Raw genomic sequence first — 18098 nt, 5'->3', positions numbered from 1 at the left:
TGCCTGGGGCAGACCACAGGGTCCCAGGAAAGAGGCAGGGAGTCCAGGGCCTGCTTCCTGGTAGGGAGGTGCCCAGAGAGCCCCCTTGGCCTGGGGACTGCGGGGAGCCAGGTTCCACGGGGACCCCCAGCTCAGCCCTTTATACCCCAGGGAGCTGGTCCCTTCCCTCTCTGTGTCCCAGGGCCAGGCAGATGCACAGGGGCGTGAGATGGGAGCAGAGCTGGGCCAGGGCCCATGGGTCCAGCTGACAGCCTCTCGCCTAAGCCCTGGGTGATGCTGTGCACAGCCCATGCCACGGGCGAGGAGCCTTGGACTCCAGTGGGCAGAAGACCCTGCTGTGGACCCACAGAGGCACGACTCCCAGACCAGTGCTCCTCTGTCCCAGGGAAGCCAGCGCCACCGCAGACCTTCAGGGCAGCTGTCCTGGCTGGGCGACACTGAGGAGGGAGCTCACGGAGACCCCCACCCTCTGTACACCATCCTCACCTTCTATGAGCACAGGATGGAACTGGCCAGGAAGAAACGCTTGGGGACAGGAGCAAGAGTAGTGTGTGGTGCATGCCGAGGCTACATTAACCAAGGCCAAACACCCAGACCATGGGAGGTGACTGTCCTTCTGAGCTGTGCAGGTGTTCCATATATCAGAAAGAACAGGGACAAATGGAGGTGGATGCAGGAGCTGCATTTCAAAGGCTAAAGAGATGGTAAGTCTGGCCCGGATGTGGGGGCTGGTGGGTGTGGTTGGGGTCTTCCCATGCGTGGTTCACTGGCTGCACCTCCCTCCAGTCACACTGGCCTCTGGTCCCCGGCACAGGGCTTGGCACAGGTTGCCCCCCTACCTAGAAGGCACTTTCCTCCTAGCTTGTTGTTCCAGCTCACCGTCACCGTCACGGCCTCGGCTCCTGAGAGCCTGACCTGGCCATGCACTTTGCAGCACTCATCCTCTGCTCAGCGCCTTGTGGGCTCCCTTCCTGACACATCCCGGTGCAGGGCTCTGCACACACGCGGAGCTGTCTGTCTACTTCACGCGTGTGCTGTGGGGCTGCAGTCTAGGCCTCTTGGGTTCATGGTTGTGCCCCAACTCCTAGCTCAGGGCTCGAGAATGTTTGCTAGTGAATAAACAAACAGCTCCCACCCTGCTCAATCAAGGACGGAAGGAATTTGAAGAAAAGGCTTTTCTCTTCTTCCCCAGGAGGCAGACCAGGGGCCAATGTACAGCAGATTCCAAGAGTCCTACTTCAGCTGGGTGCAAAGGGCAGGTGTCAGCCAAGGAGGCCTCTCTGGAGGGGTGCTGCTACACTAGGCCCAACCAGTCAGCAGTGCGGGGGAGGGTCTCATCTGTGGTCAGTTTGCACTCAGGGACCTGGTGGTTGCTCTCAAATCTGCCGCTCTCCCGCTTCCATCTGTGGGAGGGAGGGATAAATGTGGGATTCCTGGGATTCTCCATCCTCCAGGAGCCACCATGGGCCATCCCCTCACTCCTGTGACATTTGGTGGAGGAGCCTCTGCCCAGCTTCTGCGAGAAGGGGCGCCCTGAAGTCTCAGGAAAAGGAGGTCAGGGCCCAGGTGCCACCCAGCCTGGGAACTTTCGTCCCAAGCACAGTCATTTGCACACAGTCATTTGCACGCCGCTGAACGTCCGCCCAGCAGCACCTCCCTACTTTGTTAATGGAAGCCCGGTGATCCGTAACCTGCATGTGGCAGACATCTGCTCGGGGGTAATGCGGTGGTAATGTACATATCGATGATCAATCAGCGGATTTGCAAGAAAGGCATAAAGTATTTAATTATAATTGTGTGGGGCAAGTCTGCGTGGTGGCGGCGACATTTGAGTAGGTCACAGCCAGCCCTCACCCTGTTATATTAAATGCCATTCACTCTAAGGGCTGGGAACCTTTCTGAAGTTGCAGGGTATCACACACTGGCAAATTGAAAATGTCCCTTTGCTTTTAAAAATATGATTGATACCCTTTGCAAAACAAATGCTACACCTCATCGTACACAGATTTCCCCCAGTGCCGCCCTTGCCTCTCCCGGGCATAGAGTCTGCATTTGGCCACAAATACATTCTCAGAGGGGATAAGCTATAAAGACCTTGACTTATTCTGAGGCCCCCCCAGGAGCGTCCTGTTTAGGAAAAGGGGTTTTGTTGTTGTTTCAAGTCAGGCTTTGCTTACCAGAACAAAGTGCAGGAACTCAAAAGATAAAATGTAAATTTTATTTCCTCTGTTGGCAGCAGAAAAATATATCTTCGGATACTTTCTTTGCCATATACTTACGTATGGGAGCATCTGCCTCTTATGACCGTCTAAATTACATCTTGTATGATTTAAATCTAGGCTTTTAGCACAACCAGCAAAGGGATATAAATAACAAGAGTGCAGACAGACACAGGGCACACACCACAATACACACGCACACACACGTGTACACACCATGCTGATAGCCTGTACAAGCCAGCATGGAGAGGGTGAGGAGCCAAACTGGAGCTGCATGCCTGCGATGCACGGTCCCATCCGTGAAACGAGCGTGAGAGCCGCAGCACCCATCTCCTGGGATCCTACACCTGGTGGGCGGTGGGAGCGCCGGAAATGCTGGCTGCTCTCCCAGCAGAGAGTTCTGGAAACCAGAAGCTGACATTTGCAAAGGAGAGGTGTCCACATTGCAAGCCTCATTTCCACTTCCAGGAACAGGCATTTGAAGCTGGGCTCCGGCTCGTTCTCCCTGGGCGAAGGGTACCCTTGTAGGCAGAGGCTGTGGTTGTCTGAGCCAGGAGGCTGGGGAGTGGGCGTATCTCCACGGGGCCAGGCGTTCACAGCATCTGTCAGCAATGGCCTTCCTCCCTCTTCTCAAAACAATGAACCAAACACATCAAATCTATTTACAGGGCAGGTGAGTGGGGGAATGCTTGGATTTTTCCGAACAGAGATGAAGCCAGGGCCAAGCATCTTTTGCATGTTCTGATCTGTCTCTGCAGCCCGCCTACCTTCACGGCCGCCCAGTCCCTGTTTTTAAGGGTCCGATAAAGCAAGACTATGTAATTCCCAAACCAGACAGCCAGCCTCGTTGGGTGCGTTTTTGCTGTTCACAAAATTAGCCAATCGTTGTCACCCAGCGAATCGGATTAGGTGTAATCCATACTAATGTTCCAATTAAGTCACTGAAAGCAATTAACTCTGCAAAAATGGACTGGTGAAAAACGATAAGGCTGGTCAAATAGTTTCACTGTGCATAACTGTGTTTTTCAGAATGCCCATCTCTACACAGTAATTAAATCATTTACATTTCAAGTGGAGTGCGCCCACCTCAGATGCTTGTGACCGTGCCCTGTGAGGTGTTGCAGGAATTTTATCCACAGCCTGCTCTCTTGAGCACCTGATTTTTTGGGAAACCAGTTGACAGAAGGTGCCTGAATCAGGGCTTACTCCCTGCTCAGAAGAATCAAGAAATTTGAACTTTGCCCCAGTATCATCCCAAATTTGGGCCCCACCTTCCCACCTTGCATTTCTCCCTTGTGGTGTAAAAAGCACAACTGATTTCTTAAACTGTCACCAAAATACTCGGCTGACCCAACAAGATACATTTGTCACTTCCGATCATGTCACCCCTAGCACGGACACCATCATAAGCCTCGGGGTGACTAATTCATGGGGCCAATTGCCATCCCTCTTCACAGTTTGTGCCTTACCACTATTATTTTAACCACGGGGACGACGTCAACCAGCCCACTGACCGCACACTGGGCACTTGTGGCTTTTGGGATGTGGCTGTCTAGAAAGCTCACCCTCAAGTGACCAAGGAATGAAATGTTTCCCAACTCTAGGGAACATGAACCTGTGTTTATTCCTCAGAGCAAGAGCACTAGGCCAGTCCAGAGCAAACCCTCAGGTAAAACTGGAACCCAGTGGGGTTTTCCCTGTAAGACAACTGTTTTCCGAACAGGTAAAGTCACAGCCTCACAGTTTGTACCTTTAAGGAGCACCACCTCCGCCTGTCCTCCCAATCCAGGCCTAGTGTGGCACCTGACCTTCAGTCTGCAGGAGAAATCGTAGGATTTGCTGAACTCTGGCTTCCTGACTCAAGGTGAGGCTGGACTCGTCTTTCCAGGGAGGGTCTGGGGAAGACCCCAGACTGAACTGCAGCGGCCTCCCGGGTGGCCCCACATCACATTGTCCAAAAGTGGAGGCCCACGTTCTCCAGCCGGGTATATCTGCCCTCCTGTGCGAGGCAGGGCGGCTTGAGTCCGGGGAAGGGGTCTGGGGAGGACAGGATGTAGTCGATGCTGAACTTGAGGTCCCGGGGGTGCTCCTTTCCCTGGGGGGCGGGGCTGGCGGGGCTGGCATGGGGGTCCCGTCCCGGGGCGCCCTCGCCAGCGCTGTCCGGTGCCAGGGACCCCTGCCCGGCGGCCGGCTCGGGCGGACCCGGGGGCCCCTGGGCGCCCCCCGCACGCGGACCCCTCAGCCCCTCGCGCTTGGGCCCGCGCTGCCGCCGCCGCCGCCGGTAGTTGCCGTTCTCGAAGAGGTCCAGCAGCGACTCGCAGCCGCCCGCGAACGTCCAGTAGTTGCCTTTGCCCTTCTCGTGGCCCTCGGACCGCGGCACCTGCGCGCGCGGAGGGAGGGGCTGGGAGCGGCTCCGCTGGGCTGCGCGCCGGCCCGCCTTGTCCCCTCGGGGCGCCCTGGACCCGGGCGAGGGTGGCGCACTGCGCAGGTGGAGGCGGCCCCGTGGGCTGAGGACGGACCTCCCCGCAGCCGCAGCGGTGCCCTCCCTTCCCCGTCACCGAGGCCCTGGCGCAGGGGTCGCCACGCGGGGACACCCGGGGCCCGTCGGGGGCGGCGCTCACCTTGACGAAGCAGCTGTTGAGGGACAGGTTGTGGCGGATGGAGTTCTGCCAGGCGCGCTGGTTGGCGCGGTAATAGGGGAACTTGCGCATGATGAAGTCGTAGATGCCGGACAGGGTCACCCTCCCCGCGGGGCTCTGCTGAATGGCCATGGCGATCAAGGCGATGTAGCTGCGGAGCCCGGGGGTCAGGCGGGGTCTCCACGGGGCAGCCCTCCCCACGGCGCGTCCTTCTCCCGGTCCCGCAGGGCGCCGTGGGGCGCAGAGGCGGAGGAGTGAGGCGGTGTTGGGGAAAGTGTCCCCCGCAGCTCGCGGCCCCCGGCGCCACCCGGACCCCAGAAGCTCTTCCCCGGGCTGGAAAGGTCCCTCCCCGGGAAGCCAAGAACGTTCCCTGGCTCTCCCCAAAGTAGGGACAAATGCCTCCTTTCTCTGAGCTCCGTCGGAGAGAAGAAAGCCCCCTCATTCTTCCTTCGTCCCAGGCAGGTCCCGGCTACCTGGGGCCCCTGCAGGGGGGGTCCCTGTTCCCCAAACCCCCGCCGCCACCCCCGCAGTCACCTGTACGCGGGCCGCGTGAGCCTCTTGTCTTCGTCGGAGCTGCCGGCGGGGTAGTCGTCGGCGTCGTAATTGAAGCAGTTGTAGGGATACTGCGAGCTGTCAAACATCCTGGTGCGCCCCAGCTGCAGCTGCCGCCTCCTCCGCGCCGTCCGCCGGCTTCGCGCAGAGCCGTCTCCACGCGGCCCAGCAGCTACTGCACTGTGGGCTTCTCTCCGCCGGAGCCGGAACCTGGGTTTCTGGGGTCCCCCGCCTGCCCCCACCCCGTCCTCTCGCATCCAATCCCGGCGCGGGGGAGGCCCCAGCCACCCGTAAAGCGGCCGAGGGGAGCGGAGCGGGGCGTCTCGGTGACCCTCTGACCTCTGCGGGGGGAGGGAGTAGGAGGCGGCGCGCTGGGTGGTCCGACGGGCGGGGCGGCCCCCGCTCCTTTCCCCGGGAGCTCAGGGCAGGGCTCGCTCCGTCCCCGTCCCTGGAGGTAGCCTGGGGTGTCCTCGCAGCCTCCCTGCACTGACGGAAGTCTCTTCGGAGCGCCCTGGTCCCGTGCGCCCCGGTCTCGTGCGCCCCGGTCCCGTGCACCCCGGTCCCGTGCGCCCCGGTCTGGTGCGCCCCGTTCTCGTGCGCCCTGGGGGCGCCTGAGACTCGGTGGTGCTTTCTGGGCGTCGGGATCCCCCGGTGGACACTTGGGTCTCAGCAGAGAGCACAGCCCGGAGTCGGTGTCGGAGACCAGGACTGTGGCCCCCTCCGCCACCTGCGCTGTCAGCTGCTCTCCACGCCAGAGCGGCCGGGGGTCCAGGCCAAATCCGTGGTGCCCGGCGGCCGTCTCCTGGCCTTGGTCAGTGGGTCAGCTAAGCCAGAAACGCAGGTCCCAGCGCTTTCTGCAGCGCCCGGTGCTCCCGCCCCGCGGTCTCTCAGTACCTGGAAGTGAGTCCCCGCCGGGGCCCCGAGAGAGGTGGACTCCCCATCGCAGAATCGCCGCTTCACGGGTCCCCTCTGGGCTGAAGCTCCGTTTTAGGTGCACGCAGAGGGAAGAGAAGAGAAGCCATCTGGGTTAGGAAATTCTGCAGAAAAGTAGAGAGGCGGGATCCTACGGGAGTAGGGGGCTTTGTTTCACGGTAGGCATGAGACTGAATAGTATTTCCAGGAATAATCTGCAGAATTCTGACCGAGAGCCGTGTCTGTGAGTCGGTCTGAGGCCAGAAAGCCCTGGATAGACACAGTCTTCTTCCAGGAAATGTCGCCTTCACAGCAGCACCTTCAGCTCTGAAACGACCCAGACGGCGGGGCATGGGGGCTCATACTTGAAACCCCAGCTCTGTGGGAGCCCGATGTGGGAGGATCGCTTGAAGCCAGGAGTTAGAGACCAGCCTCAGCCACAGAGTGAGACCGCAGTCTCTATAAAAAATAAATGAATGAATGAACTTGTTAAAATATGAGGTGACTTATACTGCTTGCACCCAGTTGGCCCCAGGGGTGCCTGGAACTGTCGCTGCCCTTGGTAAAGCCAAGTCTGCAGGCGGGTTCAGCACCCCGGGGGTCCCCCTTGGAGGAGAAACCTGGCACATGGGGGTGGGCACGTGCAACTCCCCCTTCTGGGGTGGGCACTATGGCTGCCTGGCCTCGTTCGGGATCCGAGTCACACTCAGGCTCGAACACACTCAGTGACTCTGTATTGTCCCCTTAATCAGATGTCAAAACTAAATATGTGGGAAGGAGGAAAGGTAAAATGGTACAGCCCCTCTCCAAAACAGTTTGAGTTTCTTTAAATCCTGACCATGTAGCCACCATGATCCAGAAGTTACACTGGTGACCATCTATTCCCAGAGTGCAACCCCGGTTATGGTCACACAAAACCCTGCTAATTAACGTTTATAGCAGCTTTCTGTCTAATAGCCCCGAACTGGAAGCAAGCCAGATGTCCGTCAAAAGGTGAACGGTTAAATAAACTGTGGTACATCCACGCTGTGGGTTACGGCTCTGCAACAAAAAGGAACAAACCATGAATGTATGCCATGGTCTCGGTGAATCCCAACTGTGTGAAAAGCAGCTTGTAGAGGCTCCAGACGACATAATCCCCCTTACATGAGAGTGCGAAGAACAGGTGGGATCACAGAGTCATGCAGCCACCTCTGGAAAACACAGCCCACCACAAAGAGGGCCGGAACCGGAGAGCAAGGGAGACAGAGAATAGGAAGAACCAAGACTCTTCCACTAAGTGAGCCTGTGCACCCAAATTGCAAGACGCCCATGGAAATCTAAAGAAAGGCGGCCACCCAAGTCCACAACTGGAAAAGGAATCCACTCGTGATCAGATAAACTTTGTGGAGCAGTTGGACCAAAATCTGATGCCTTAAAATAAAGATGCTGATTCCCTGTCAGATAAACGACTTGCGAATACTGTCTCCCATTCTCCCATTCCACGGGTTTTCTTCACGGTGTCCTTTCGTGCACAAAAGTTCTTAATTTTAATGAAGTCCAGTTTACCGATTTCTCTTTATTGCCTGTACTTTCGCTGTCATACACATTCATGGATTTGTCAAATCCAACGTCATGAAGATCTTCACCAATTGTTTTTCTAAGAGCGAAATGATTCACCCCAAAAAAAGGGTGAAGTTTTGATATGTGCTACAACACGGATGGACTTGAAAACATCACGCTTAGTGGAATAAGCCTGACACAAAAGGATAAATGCTGTGTGGTTCCACTAGTTTGAGGTCCCCGGAGTAGTCAAATTCATAGGGACAGAAAGTGGACCACCAGTTATGGGGGCCTGGAGGAGAAGGGAGGGAGGCTTTGTTCTTTAACATGCACAGAGCTTATGTTGGGGATGATGAAAACGTTTGGGGTAGGGTGGGAGCAGCAGCTCATGCCTGTAATCCCCACCCTTAGGGAGGCCAAGGTGGGCCGATCATTTGAGGTCAGGAGTTCGAGACCAGCCTGGCCAACATAGGGAAACCCCATCTCTACTAAAAATACAAAAATTAGCTGGGTACGGTGGTGTGTGCCTGTAATCACAGCTACATGGGAGGCTGAGGCAGGAGAATCATTTGAACCTGGGAGGTGGAGGTTGCAGTGAGTCAAGATTGAGCCACTGTACTCCAGCTTGGGAGATGGAGTGACACCCTGTCTCAAAAGTAAATAAATAAACAAAAATTAACTCAAAATGCATCATAGACCTAACTGTAAAACATCAAACTATAAAGCTTGTAGACAAAAACATAGATGAATATCTTTTTTTTTTTTTTTTTTTTGACACAGAATCTTGCCCTGTTGCCCAGGCTGGAGTGCAGTGGTGCAATCTCAGCTCATTGTAAGCTCCGCCTCCCAGGTTCCAGCTGTTCTCCTGCCTCAGCCTCCCAAGTAGCTGGGACTACAGGCGCCCGCCACCATGCCTGGCTAATTTTTTTTTAATTTTTAGTACAGATGAGTAGAGACGGGGTTTCACCGTGTTAGCCAGGATGGTCTCGATCTCCTGACCTCATAATCCACCCGCCTCGGCCTCCCACAGTGCTGGGATTACAGGCGTGAGCCACTGCACCCGGCAAGATGAATATCTTTATGATCTTTGGTTAGGCAAAGATTTCTTTAATCTGACACCAAAAACATGATCTATAAACAAAAAAATGCATTACTTGCACTTTAAATTGAGAACTTCTACTCTTAAAAGACAGGAGAATTACAAGACAAGCTGCAAACTAGGAGAAAATATTTGCAAAGCAAACAGCCCAGTTTTTAAGATGGCACTTCACCAAAGAACATACAGCACATGAAAATTTGCCCCATGTTGTCATCCATCAGGGAAATGTACATTAAAACCACAACAAGACACCTCCACACATCTGTTAGTGCAGCTAAGAGGAAAAAGAGAACAAAACTGTGATGGTTCATTTTATGTGTCAACTTGACTGGGCCACCACGCTCAAATATTTAGTCAAACATTATTCCGGATGTTTCTGTGAAGGTGTCTTTTGGATGAGATTGACATTGAAATCAGTGGACTTTAAGTAATGCAGACAGCGCTCCAGGATTGAGTGGACTCATCCAATCAGTCAAAGACCTCAAAAGAACAAAGACTGAGCTCCCCAAGCCACAAGGATTCTGCAGCAGATGCCTTCAGATTCCTTCTTGAGTCCACAGGCGTAGTCTGTGGACCTATGCCATCCGATTTTGCCAGGCTTCCACAGTCACATGAATCAACTCCTTAAATTGTCTCTCCCCTCCCAGTGCCTGCTACACAGATGTGTACACACATGTGCACACACGTGTGCACACACGCATGCACACACACCCCTGTTGATTCTATGTTTCTGGAGAACCCTGACTAATACAACAACCAACGAAAACCATCTCCAAATACCAAGTAGTGGAGAGGAGACACAGCAACTGGAACTCTCACTTGTTCCTGGTGGGCATCCAAAGTGGCTCAGCCATTTGGGACTCTAGCCTGGCAGTTTCTTGCAGTTACATATACATATTTATTCCATGCCCCAGCCATCCTTGTTCTAGGTGTTTGACAAGTCAAATGCTAACTGGTATAGAAAAACCTGTTTATGAGTGTATGAGGGTTTATAGTGGCTTTATTTGTTTTCCCTAAAAACTGGAAACAACTCAAATATTCTGGTGAGCAAATGAGCTGTGGTATCGCCATGTGCTGGAATACTATGCAGCCATGAAAAAGGAAAACCACTGAGGTGTGCAAGGCTGAACCCCAATGCATTATGCTGAATGAAAGCAATGTGGTCAAAGGTTCTTACTGAATAATTCCACTTACACAACATGGTGCAAGACAAAACCATGGGAACTGAAAATGTATCAGCAGTTGCCAGGGGCTGGGGATGGGAGGAGACAGGTTCTGGGCAATGGACCCGTTCTTGTCTTGGCTGTAGTGTTGACTGCATGGCGAAATGCACTTGTCAAAACTTGCCCAGCTGTACACTAAGAAGCATGGATTTCACAGTATCCAGGTTATATCTTATTTTAAAAACCACTTTGATGATCTTAAAGATGAAAAATAGCCACTAAGCAAAGTAGACCAGATGCCATTGAAGATATAATTAGGAAATTGGAATGGCCAGGTGCAGTGGCTCATCTGTAATCCCAGCACTTTGGGAGGCCAAGGTGGGAGGATCACGACGTCAGGAGATCGAGACCATCCTGGCTACACCGTGAAACCCTGTCTCTACTAAAAATACAAAAAAAATTAGCCAGGCGTGGTGGCAGACTCCTGTAGTCCCAGCTACTCTGGAGGCTGAGGCAGCAGAAAGGCATGAAGGAGCTTGCAGTGAGCTGAGATCACGCCACTGCACTCTAGCCTGGGCAACAGCACAAGACTCCCTCTCAAAAAAAAAAAAAAAAAAAAAAAAAGGATATTGGAATATAAAACTGAAGAACACAGCAGCACCAAGACCCAGAGACACAAAAGCAGCTGACAGAGCAGTTGAGAGACAAGAAGGGCAGGTGGAGAGGCTGTGGAGAAGGTGTGGCAGGGAAGCACTGGAATGAGGACCAGGGATTTTTCAAAGTAGGAAGGAAATATGAAGGAAAGCAGAGGTTCTTTGATCTGAAGGGCGCCTGCGCACTGAGCAGGAGGAAGAGGATCCATCCACCCACACATCCAGGCATCAGAATGAAGCTGATGCAGGGCAGGTGAACCCCAAACTGGGGCCTAGCCTGCAAGGGTTCTTGGCTTCACCAGGAAGGAAGTCAAGGGCCAGCTGGCGGTAGAGGGAAGAAAACAGCTGTATCAAAGCGGCTGTGTTACGGCTCCGTGACTGCCCCAGAAGAGCAGGGCTAGCGGCAGGCAGAGAGCAGCGGCTCGGGCAGTTCTGCAGCCATGCTTATACCCACTTAGATTAAGGGGCAGTGCGTGCAGAGACGTCCAGAGAAGGGATGGTAGCTCTTGGGTGGCCGAATCATTGCCTTGGAAGGGGTGGTAACACCTGTCGTTGCCACAGCAACGTAAACCCACGGGGCTCTGGTGGGCGTGGCTTATGGGAACCTGCTTTGTCCTGGTTGTGTTCTATCCAGTCCTCTGTTTGGTCCAGTGTATGAGCCTCACCTCCAGAATCCAGTCCTGTCTCCGATCTCAAAACTGCGGAAGAGAAATCCTGAAGCCGTCCGATAAACCACAGGTAGATTTCCAAAGGCATCAAAGTTTAATAAAAGGAGTATGTTTAGTGGATCAAACAGCATCAGGTACTCTTACAATCCAGAAAGGAGCTGGACCTTGGTGGTTTAATTAAGTCTCCTTACATGAGAGCAATGCTGGGGGACGTTCCTGTGTAAGATGTAAAAGTGTGTTTCTCTGTTTTCATGAGTAAGGAGAACTTGCAGTGAAGGCAGGGTGTTGAGTTCACGCTTTTCGCCGCGTGTCTGCGCAAACCTTTAGAATTAAGGAAAAACACAGCCACCTTGAACGTCGTCAACAACCTCTAGGACCAGAATCATGAACACGCGGCAGGGACAGAGACTGTGGCTGCTACAGGCCTCTGGATTCCAGCCCAAGAGAGGCACCGTGGCCTGGGGACAGCACTGGTCGCTGGAAGAAGAAGGCCGTCTGTGTCATCACCCGAAACGGGAGCCCTCACCTCTGAAAGGGAACCCCGAAACCGAAGATGGTGACTGCTGCCCAGGGAGGGGGTGCCAGGGCCCCTGGGCCACCCTGCAGGAGCCGCTGAACTCGCCTGGGCCTTTGTGTGACGCTTTCTGCTTTGTGTGACGCTTTTCTCCGTTGTCACCAGCTGGCTCAGCAGATCCAGAGAGTTGAACAAAGAACCGACGTCTTTGGCATCTTACATGATGTCCTGAGAATGTTCGCCAGCTTTTACCTTGTGTGGCTGTCGTCAGCCATCAGGAGAAGCCCGTTCACCGTGCACCGCTGAACCAGAAACGCGTGAGCTGAAGGCCAGTGTTGTCCACCCTGAGATCTCTCCCTTTGTCTGTCTCCTCACATGGGGCTGCCGGAAAGGGGGCCCTGGCCGAGGGGAGGGGATTTGAAGCAGGAGATGAGTAAACCTTAAAAACAGATGGTGGAAAAAAAGCAACATATGTTGTCTACTTATTTTGTTGAATAGAAAATAAAGTTTGGTTGGTTAGAAAACTTTTTGCTGTCGCTATGAATTTGGGTTTCGTAGTGTTCTGAAACATTTGCTTTCTTTACTTCTAAAATAACCTCTTGATTTATTTGGGGCCTGGCAGTGACAGGAAGGGCTTCTGTAACGCTTAGCCCAAAATTGCCTAAAACACCAATTATAATAAGAACAAGAGCGATGACAATGACAACATGCCAGCGGCGAACGTACACGCACCAAGTGTCAGCCGAGCTCCAGGACCTCCACGTCGCCTGGCCCGTGACCATCCGTGAACCATCCAGTGTCTCTGGGGAAGAGGCCGACCCCTCCGCCTGCTGTCTCACCGCCTGTGGCTGTGAGGTGGGTCCCACCTGGGCACCCTGGCTCCCAACTCTAGCAAGGGGCACACCCAGCCAGCAAATCCCAACCCTCAGAACACGGCGGGAGGGGCATCCCCCACCCACACGTGCAAGGGAAGCAGAGAGCAGGCCATCAGCCAGTGGGGAGCTGCAGCCTGTTTTGGGGACGTTCACAAAGACCAGCAGTGAATCTCACGAATCCAGCGGCTCTCAGACACATCCAGCGAAATGCGTGCGTTCTAGACAACACGTGTAATAAGACACCATTAATCAACCCCAAAAACAGAACAGTGACTTAGGTTGTTTCTGATGCATATCTACATGGCAAAAATATAAATTGTAATCTTGATAAACACCAAATCTATGCTTGCATTTGGCCTAGAGGGGGACAGAGAAGGATGGAACTGGTGGGGAACCTGGGGGACTTTAGGGTTATTTCTGTGATATCTGGTTATGTCTTTTTTTTTGAGACAGAGTTTCGCCCTTATCACCTGGGCTGGAATGCAATGGCGCGATCTTGGCTCACTGCAGCCTCCGCCTCCTGAGTTCAAGCGATTCTCCCGCCTCAGCCTCCAGAGTAGCTGGGACTACAGGCACCCGCCACCGCACCCGGCTCAGTGTTATATTTTTAGTAGAGACGGGGTTTCACCATTTGGCTAGGCTGGTCTTGAAGTCCTGACCTCAAGTGATCCGCCTGCCTTGGCCTCCCAAAGTGCTGGGATTACAGGCATGAGCCACCACACCTGGCCAGGTTATATGTTACTTGTAGTTTTTAATTAAAAGCAGTTTTTGTTGCAGAAAGCTTATAAAATAGAGGGAGGTATAAAACATCTCCTAGAACTCCGTCATTCCAAGCTGGCCGCAGCTCACACTGTGAAGTTCGTGTTTCTAATTCTGGAGTGAGTGCTGTTTGTGAACTGCCATCATAGAATATGGTTCAAAAGCTTGATTTCTGATGTCTATGAACTGTTGAATGTGTCAGAATTCGTTTATCGAACATCTTTTTTTTTTTTTTTTTTTTTTTTGAGACGGAGTCTCGCTGTGTCGCCCAGGCTGGAGTGCAGTGGCCGGATCTCAGCTCACTGCAAGCTCCGCCTCCCGGGTTTATGCCATTCTCCTGCCTCAGCCTCCCGAGTAGCTGGGACTACAGGCGCCCGCCACCTCGCCCAGCTAGTTTTTTGTATTTTTTAGTAGAGGCAGGGTATCGAACATCTTTAAATGTATCTGGGGAGCACGTAATGTCAGGAACCTCATAATATGAATAATCGCCTGCCAACTTCTAACTATAGATTTGTGAGTGCTGAATTTCCTTCGACATCAGACACAGTTTTTATTTATTTATTTATATTTATTTATTTATTTATTTTGAGACGGAGTCTCGCTCTCTCACCCAGGCTGGAGCGCAGTGGCACGGTCTCAGCTCACTGCAAGCTCCGCCTCCTGGGTTTACGCCATTCTCCTGCCTCAGCCTCCCAAGTAGCTGGGACTACAGGCGCCCGCCACCACGCCTGGCTAATTTTTGGTATTTTTAGTAGAGACGGGGTTTCACCGTGTTAGCCAGGATGGTCTTGATCTCCTGACCTCGTGATCCACCCGCCTCGGCCTCCCAAAGTGCTGGGATTACAGGCGTGAGCCACCGCCCCCGGCCATCAGACACAATTTTTAAAAAGAACATTAGGAAAATCCTTAGGAGAAGTGTCTGCTTTTCTGGGTGCTTGCTCTTCCTTCAGTATTTTTTAGTCATTCTCTGAACTAGACAGTTACTAGGGAGGCGAAATTCTCAAAAATAAAATCAGCTCATCTTCTGAAGTCACATAATTCAAAGTGAGGAACTATTTTCTAGGAATTGATTTTTTATTTTATTTTTTGAGAATAGAAGCCTGGGACACGTATGGTGGCAAATGCCTGTAGTCCCAACTTTTGGGAGGCTGAGGCGGGAGGATGGGGTGAGCCTAGGAGGTCGAGGCTGCAGTGAGCCATGATCACAACCCTGCACTCCAGCCTGGGCGACAGAGCAGGACCCTATCTTTCTAAAAAAAAAAAAAACAAAACAAAACAAAAAAAACAAACATTTTAATAGAAACAATAGAAGCCTTCGAGGTTTGCTCATCTGAGCGCCCACCAGCCTCTGACCTTGTGAGCTGCCCTTCCCACCTGACGGCCACCTGGACCTTGGGTCAGCCTGGTCTTCTCCCATCGGTGCTGCTGGAACTCCTCAGAGCGAGGAAGGAGCCTGTCTCTTCTGCTTCTGCCTCAGGCAGGCCTGATGCGTGGAGGGGCTCAGGGAGAAACAGAAATGAGATGCACGTCATTTTTGCAGCCCAGCCTAGCTGGCGTGGGAACACGTTTGCGTCCCTGCATTGATCACGCTCCCGGCAACCAGCACAGATGAGGAAATCAGCATCCTGAGGTTCTCCTTGGCACCCAGTCGCTGCTGCTTTAACATCAGAGGCACAACGCAGTGTTTACAATGTCTCAGGCTTCAAAAATTCTCTACAGAACCCTGCATTTTGGTGTCAAGAGCCGCTAAAGAAAGAGCACATTCCGGCCGGGCGTGGTGGCTCACGCCTGTAATCCCAGCACTTTGGGAGGTCGAGGGAGTGGATCACGAGGTCAGGAAATCGAGACCATCCTGGCTAACACGGTGAAACCCCGTCTCTACTAAAAGTACAAAAAATTAGGCGAGCGTGGTGGTGGCGCCTGTAGTCCCAGCTACTCGGGAGGCTGAGGCAGGAGAATGGCGTGAACCCGGGAGGAGGAGCTTGCAGTGAGCTGAGATCGCGCCACCACACTCCAGCCTGGGCGATGAGCAAGACTCCATCTCAAAAAAAAAAGAGAGAGCACAGCCCACGACATCAACTCTGCCCTCGAAATGGGGCCGGTTCACCCTTTCACCTGCCACCAGCATCTCACACAAGGTCCTTCTGCTGAGAACGGCTTTCCCGATGGCCCAGTGAGTGCCCTCACCTCTCGCTGGCCTGGGAGAGTCACCCTCGCCCCTCGGTCAGTCACTCCCGCCAGGAGGTTAGGGTTCTGCCTCTGGAAGTGCCAGGTTGGTGCCCGAAAGGGAGGTCAGCCCTACCCAGACCCTGAGGACTGAGGCGGGAAGGCGGTGGCCCCATCTAAGAGTCAGGGGTCTGTTAACAGAAAGAGGGAACAGAATCTGGGTGCCCCAAAACAGCCATGTCCACCACAGTGAAATAAACTGTGGAAGTTTCTCTCCTGCTAAAGAAAGAGCCATGAGTACACATTTACAAAAACTGCCAGCGTTAGACTTGTTTCTTTTGAGAACTTTTAGGGGAGGGACCTTATCCTCTCCTAGGGAAAGAGGCTCTTGTAGATAGCGAGTGGCATCGTTGCTTTCCACGCCTGTGACTCAGGGCGCTCCTCCTGGGCCGCGCATGTGGGCAGAGCAGAGTGAGTGGCATCGTGTGACCTGACCCAGCTTAGGGTCATGTCTGAGCCCCCCTCAGCAGACCCCAGATCATAAAAGCTGCACTTCGGAAAATAAACACAATAAATCCCAACCACAGCCCCAGGGGTGGGGAAGAAAATGAAATAAGGCCGAAGTCCAGGAGGAATTTCCCCTGACTGCTTCATCACCGGGACGTATTTGGAGACCTGCCTGGAGACCCCACTAAGCATGCTTTGGCCCAGAGAAAGGTGAGGAGAGTCCCTGCCCCTTTCTGTCCCCACGCTGGGACCGGGCTGCAAAACCAGGATGTGTGCTGGCCTGTTCCCTGGTTCTGAAGGAGCCAGCACCCTAGACGGAGCCCGGGGCCTTGCCCACCTTCCCTTCCAGGGTTCCTCTCCAGGGCCAGCTGCGTGCAGAGCAAAGGGGCCTCGCAGAGACCACACAATGCAGAGCGCTCACAGGGTGGTCCACGAGGACCCCCACAGCACCGTGCTCCCGAGCCTCAGAGCAAAGGGGCCTCGCAGAGACCACACAATGCCCACTGCTTGCAAGGTGGCCCACGGCGACCCCCCCACCACCAGGTTCCAGAGCCTCAACATCCTCTTCTCTGTGACGGGTCTAATTACGTGTAATCAGACCTGTGTAATTATTATTATTATTATTTTTTTTTTTTTTGAGGTGGAGTCTCGCTCTGTCACCCAGGCTAGAGTGCAGTGGCGCGATCTTGGCTCACTGCAAGCTCCACCTCCGGGGTTCACGCCATTCTCCTGCCTCAGTCTCCCGAGTAGCTGGGACTACAGGCACCCACCACCACGCCCGGCTAATTTTTTGTATTTGTAGTAGAGACGGGGTTTCACCGTGTTAGCCAGGATGGTCTCGATCTCCTGACCTCGTGATCCACCCGCCTCAGCCTCCCAAAGTGCTGGGATTACAGGCGTGAGCCACTGCACCCGGCCCGACCTGTGTAATTATTAACCAGGTGTCTCAGCCGGGTTGTCTGACTCCAACATGAAGCGTCTAACACTGCGTAGCCCACAGTAAGCATTCGGGAAACCGCACAATGACTGGCATCCCCTCCACTCGCCCCAGAAGGGAGGGAGGGCGAACTCCAACTCAGGCAGGCAGAATAAACTCAAGGCTTGGGTGAGCTGGGCTGGCAGGTGGTGGCCCTGATCTCCCAGGGGTGGAATATCATTGAAATCGCTTGGTGAGGTTTCCCTCCTGCTGAAGAAAAGGCAGCCATGAGCGCACATTTATAAAAATCGCTGGCATTAGACTTATTTCTTTGGAGAATTTTTGAGATGTGCAAGTATAGCTGTAATCAGCTGAAATGCGGAAACCACGTAATTCAAAGTGAGAAACTGTTTTCTGGGAACTGATGTTTTATTTTATTTTAGAAAATTCGGCCGGGCGCGGTGGCTCACGCCTGTTATCCCAGCACTTTGGGAGGCCGAGGCGGGCGGATCACTTGAGGTCAGGAGTTCGAGACCAGCCTGGCTAACATGGTGAAATCCCGTCTCTACTAAAAATACAAAATTAACTGGGTGTGGTGGTCGGCACCTGTAGTCCCAAGTACTTAGGAGGCTGAGGCAGCAGAATCACTTGAACCCGGGAGGCAGAGGTTGCAGCGAACTGAGATCACGCCACTGCACTCCAGCCTGGCTGACAAGAGCGAAACTCTGTCTCAAAAAGAAAGGAAGGAAGGAAAGGAAGGAAGGAAGGAGGGAAGGAAGGAAGGAAGGAAGGAAGGAAGGAAGGAAGGAAGGAGAGAGAGAGAAGAAAGAAAGAAAGAAAGAAAGAAAGAAAGAAAGAAAGAAAGAAAGAAAGAAAGAAAGAAAGAAAGAAAAAAGAAAGAAAGAGAGAGAGAG

At 53.3% G+C, this 18098-nt stretch overlaps 1 protein-coding gene and 1 long non-coding RNA gene across 2 annotated transcripts; both read right to left on the bottom strand.

Moving 5' to 3' along the window:
• Positions 1-1214: 1214 nt before the first annotated feature.
• Positions 1215-4438, bottom strand: LOC112621548. Its single transcript, XR_003118746.1, has 2 exons — positions 3970-4438; positions 1215-1403 (listed from the first exon to the last, which is right to left on the bottom strand). It is a non-coding gene; the product is annotated as an uncharacterized LOC112621548 (long non-coding RNA).
• A 20-nt stretch (positions 4439-4458) lies between these two features.
• On the bottom strand, positions 4459-5499 carry LOC112621589 (forkhead box protein I2-like; the record flags this gene model as incomplete). Its single annotated transcript, XM_025381046.1, has 3 exons — positions 5393-5499; positions 4841-5009; positions 4459-4599 (listed from the first exon to the last, which is right to left on the bottom strand). Coding segments are annotated over exons 1-3 (417 nt in total), but the record flags the coding sequence as incomplete, so codon positions are not given.
• Positions 5500-18098: the final 12599 nt, after the last annotated feature.

Source organism: Theropithecus gelada, chromosome 3, assembly GCF_003255815.1.
Source record: "Theropithecus gelada isolate Dixy chromosome 3, Tgel_1.0, whole genome shotgun sequence".
Taxonomy (NCBI): Eukaryota; Metazoa; Chordata; class Mammalia; order Primates; family Cercopithecidae; genus Theropithecus; species Theropithecus gelada.
The sequence above is the reverse complement of the archived record's forward strand: the minus strand, read 5'-3'. Positions and strand labels throughout refer to the sequence as shown.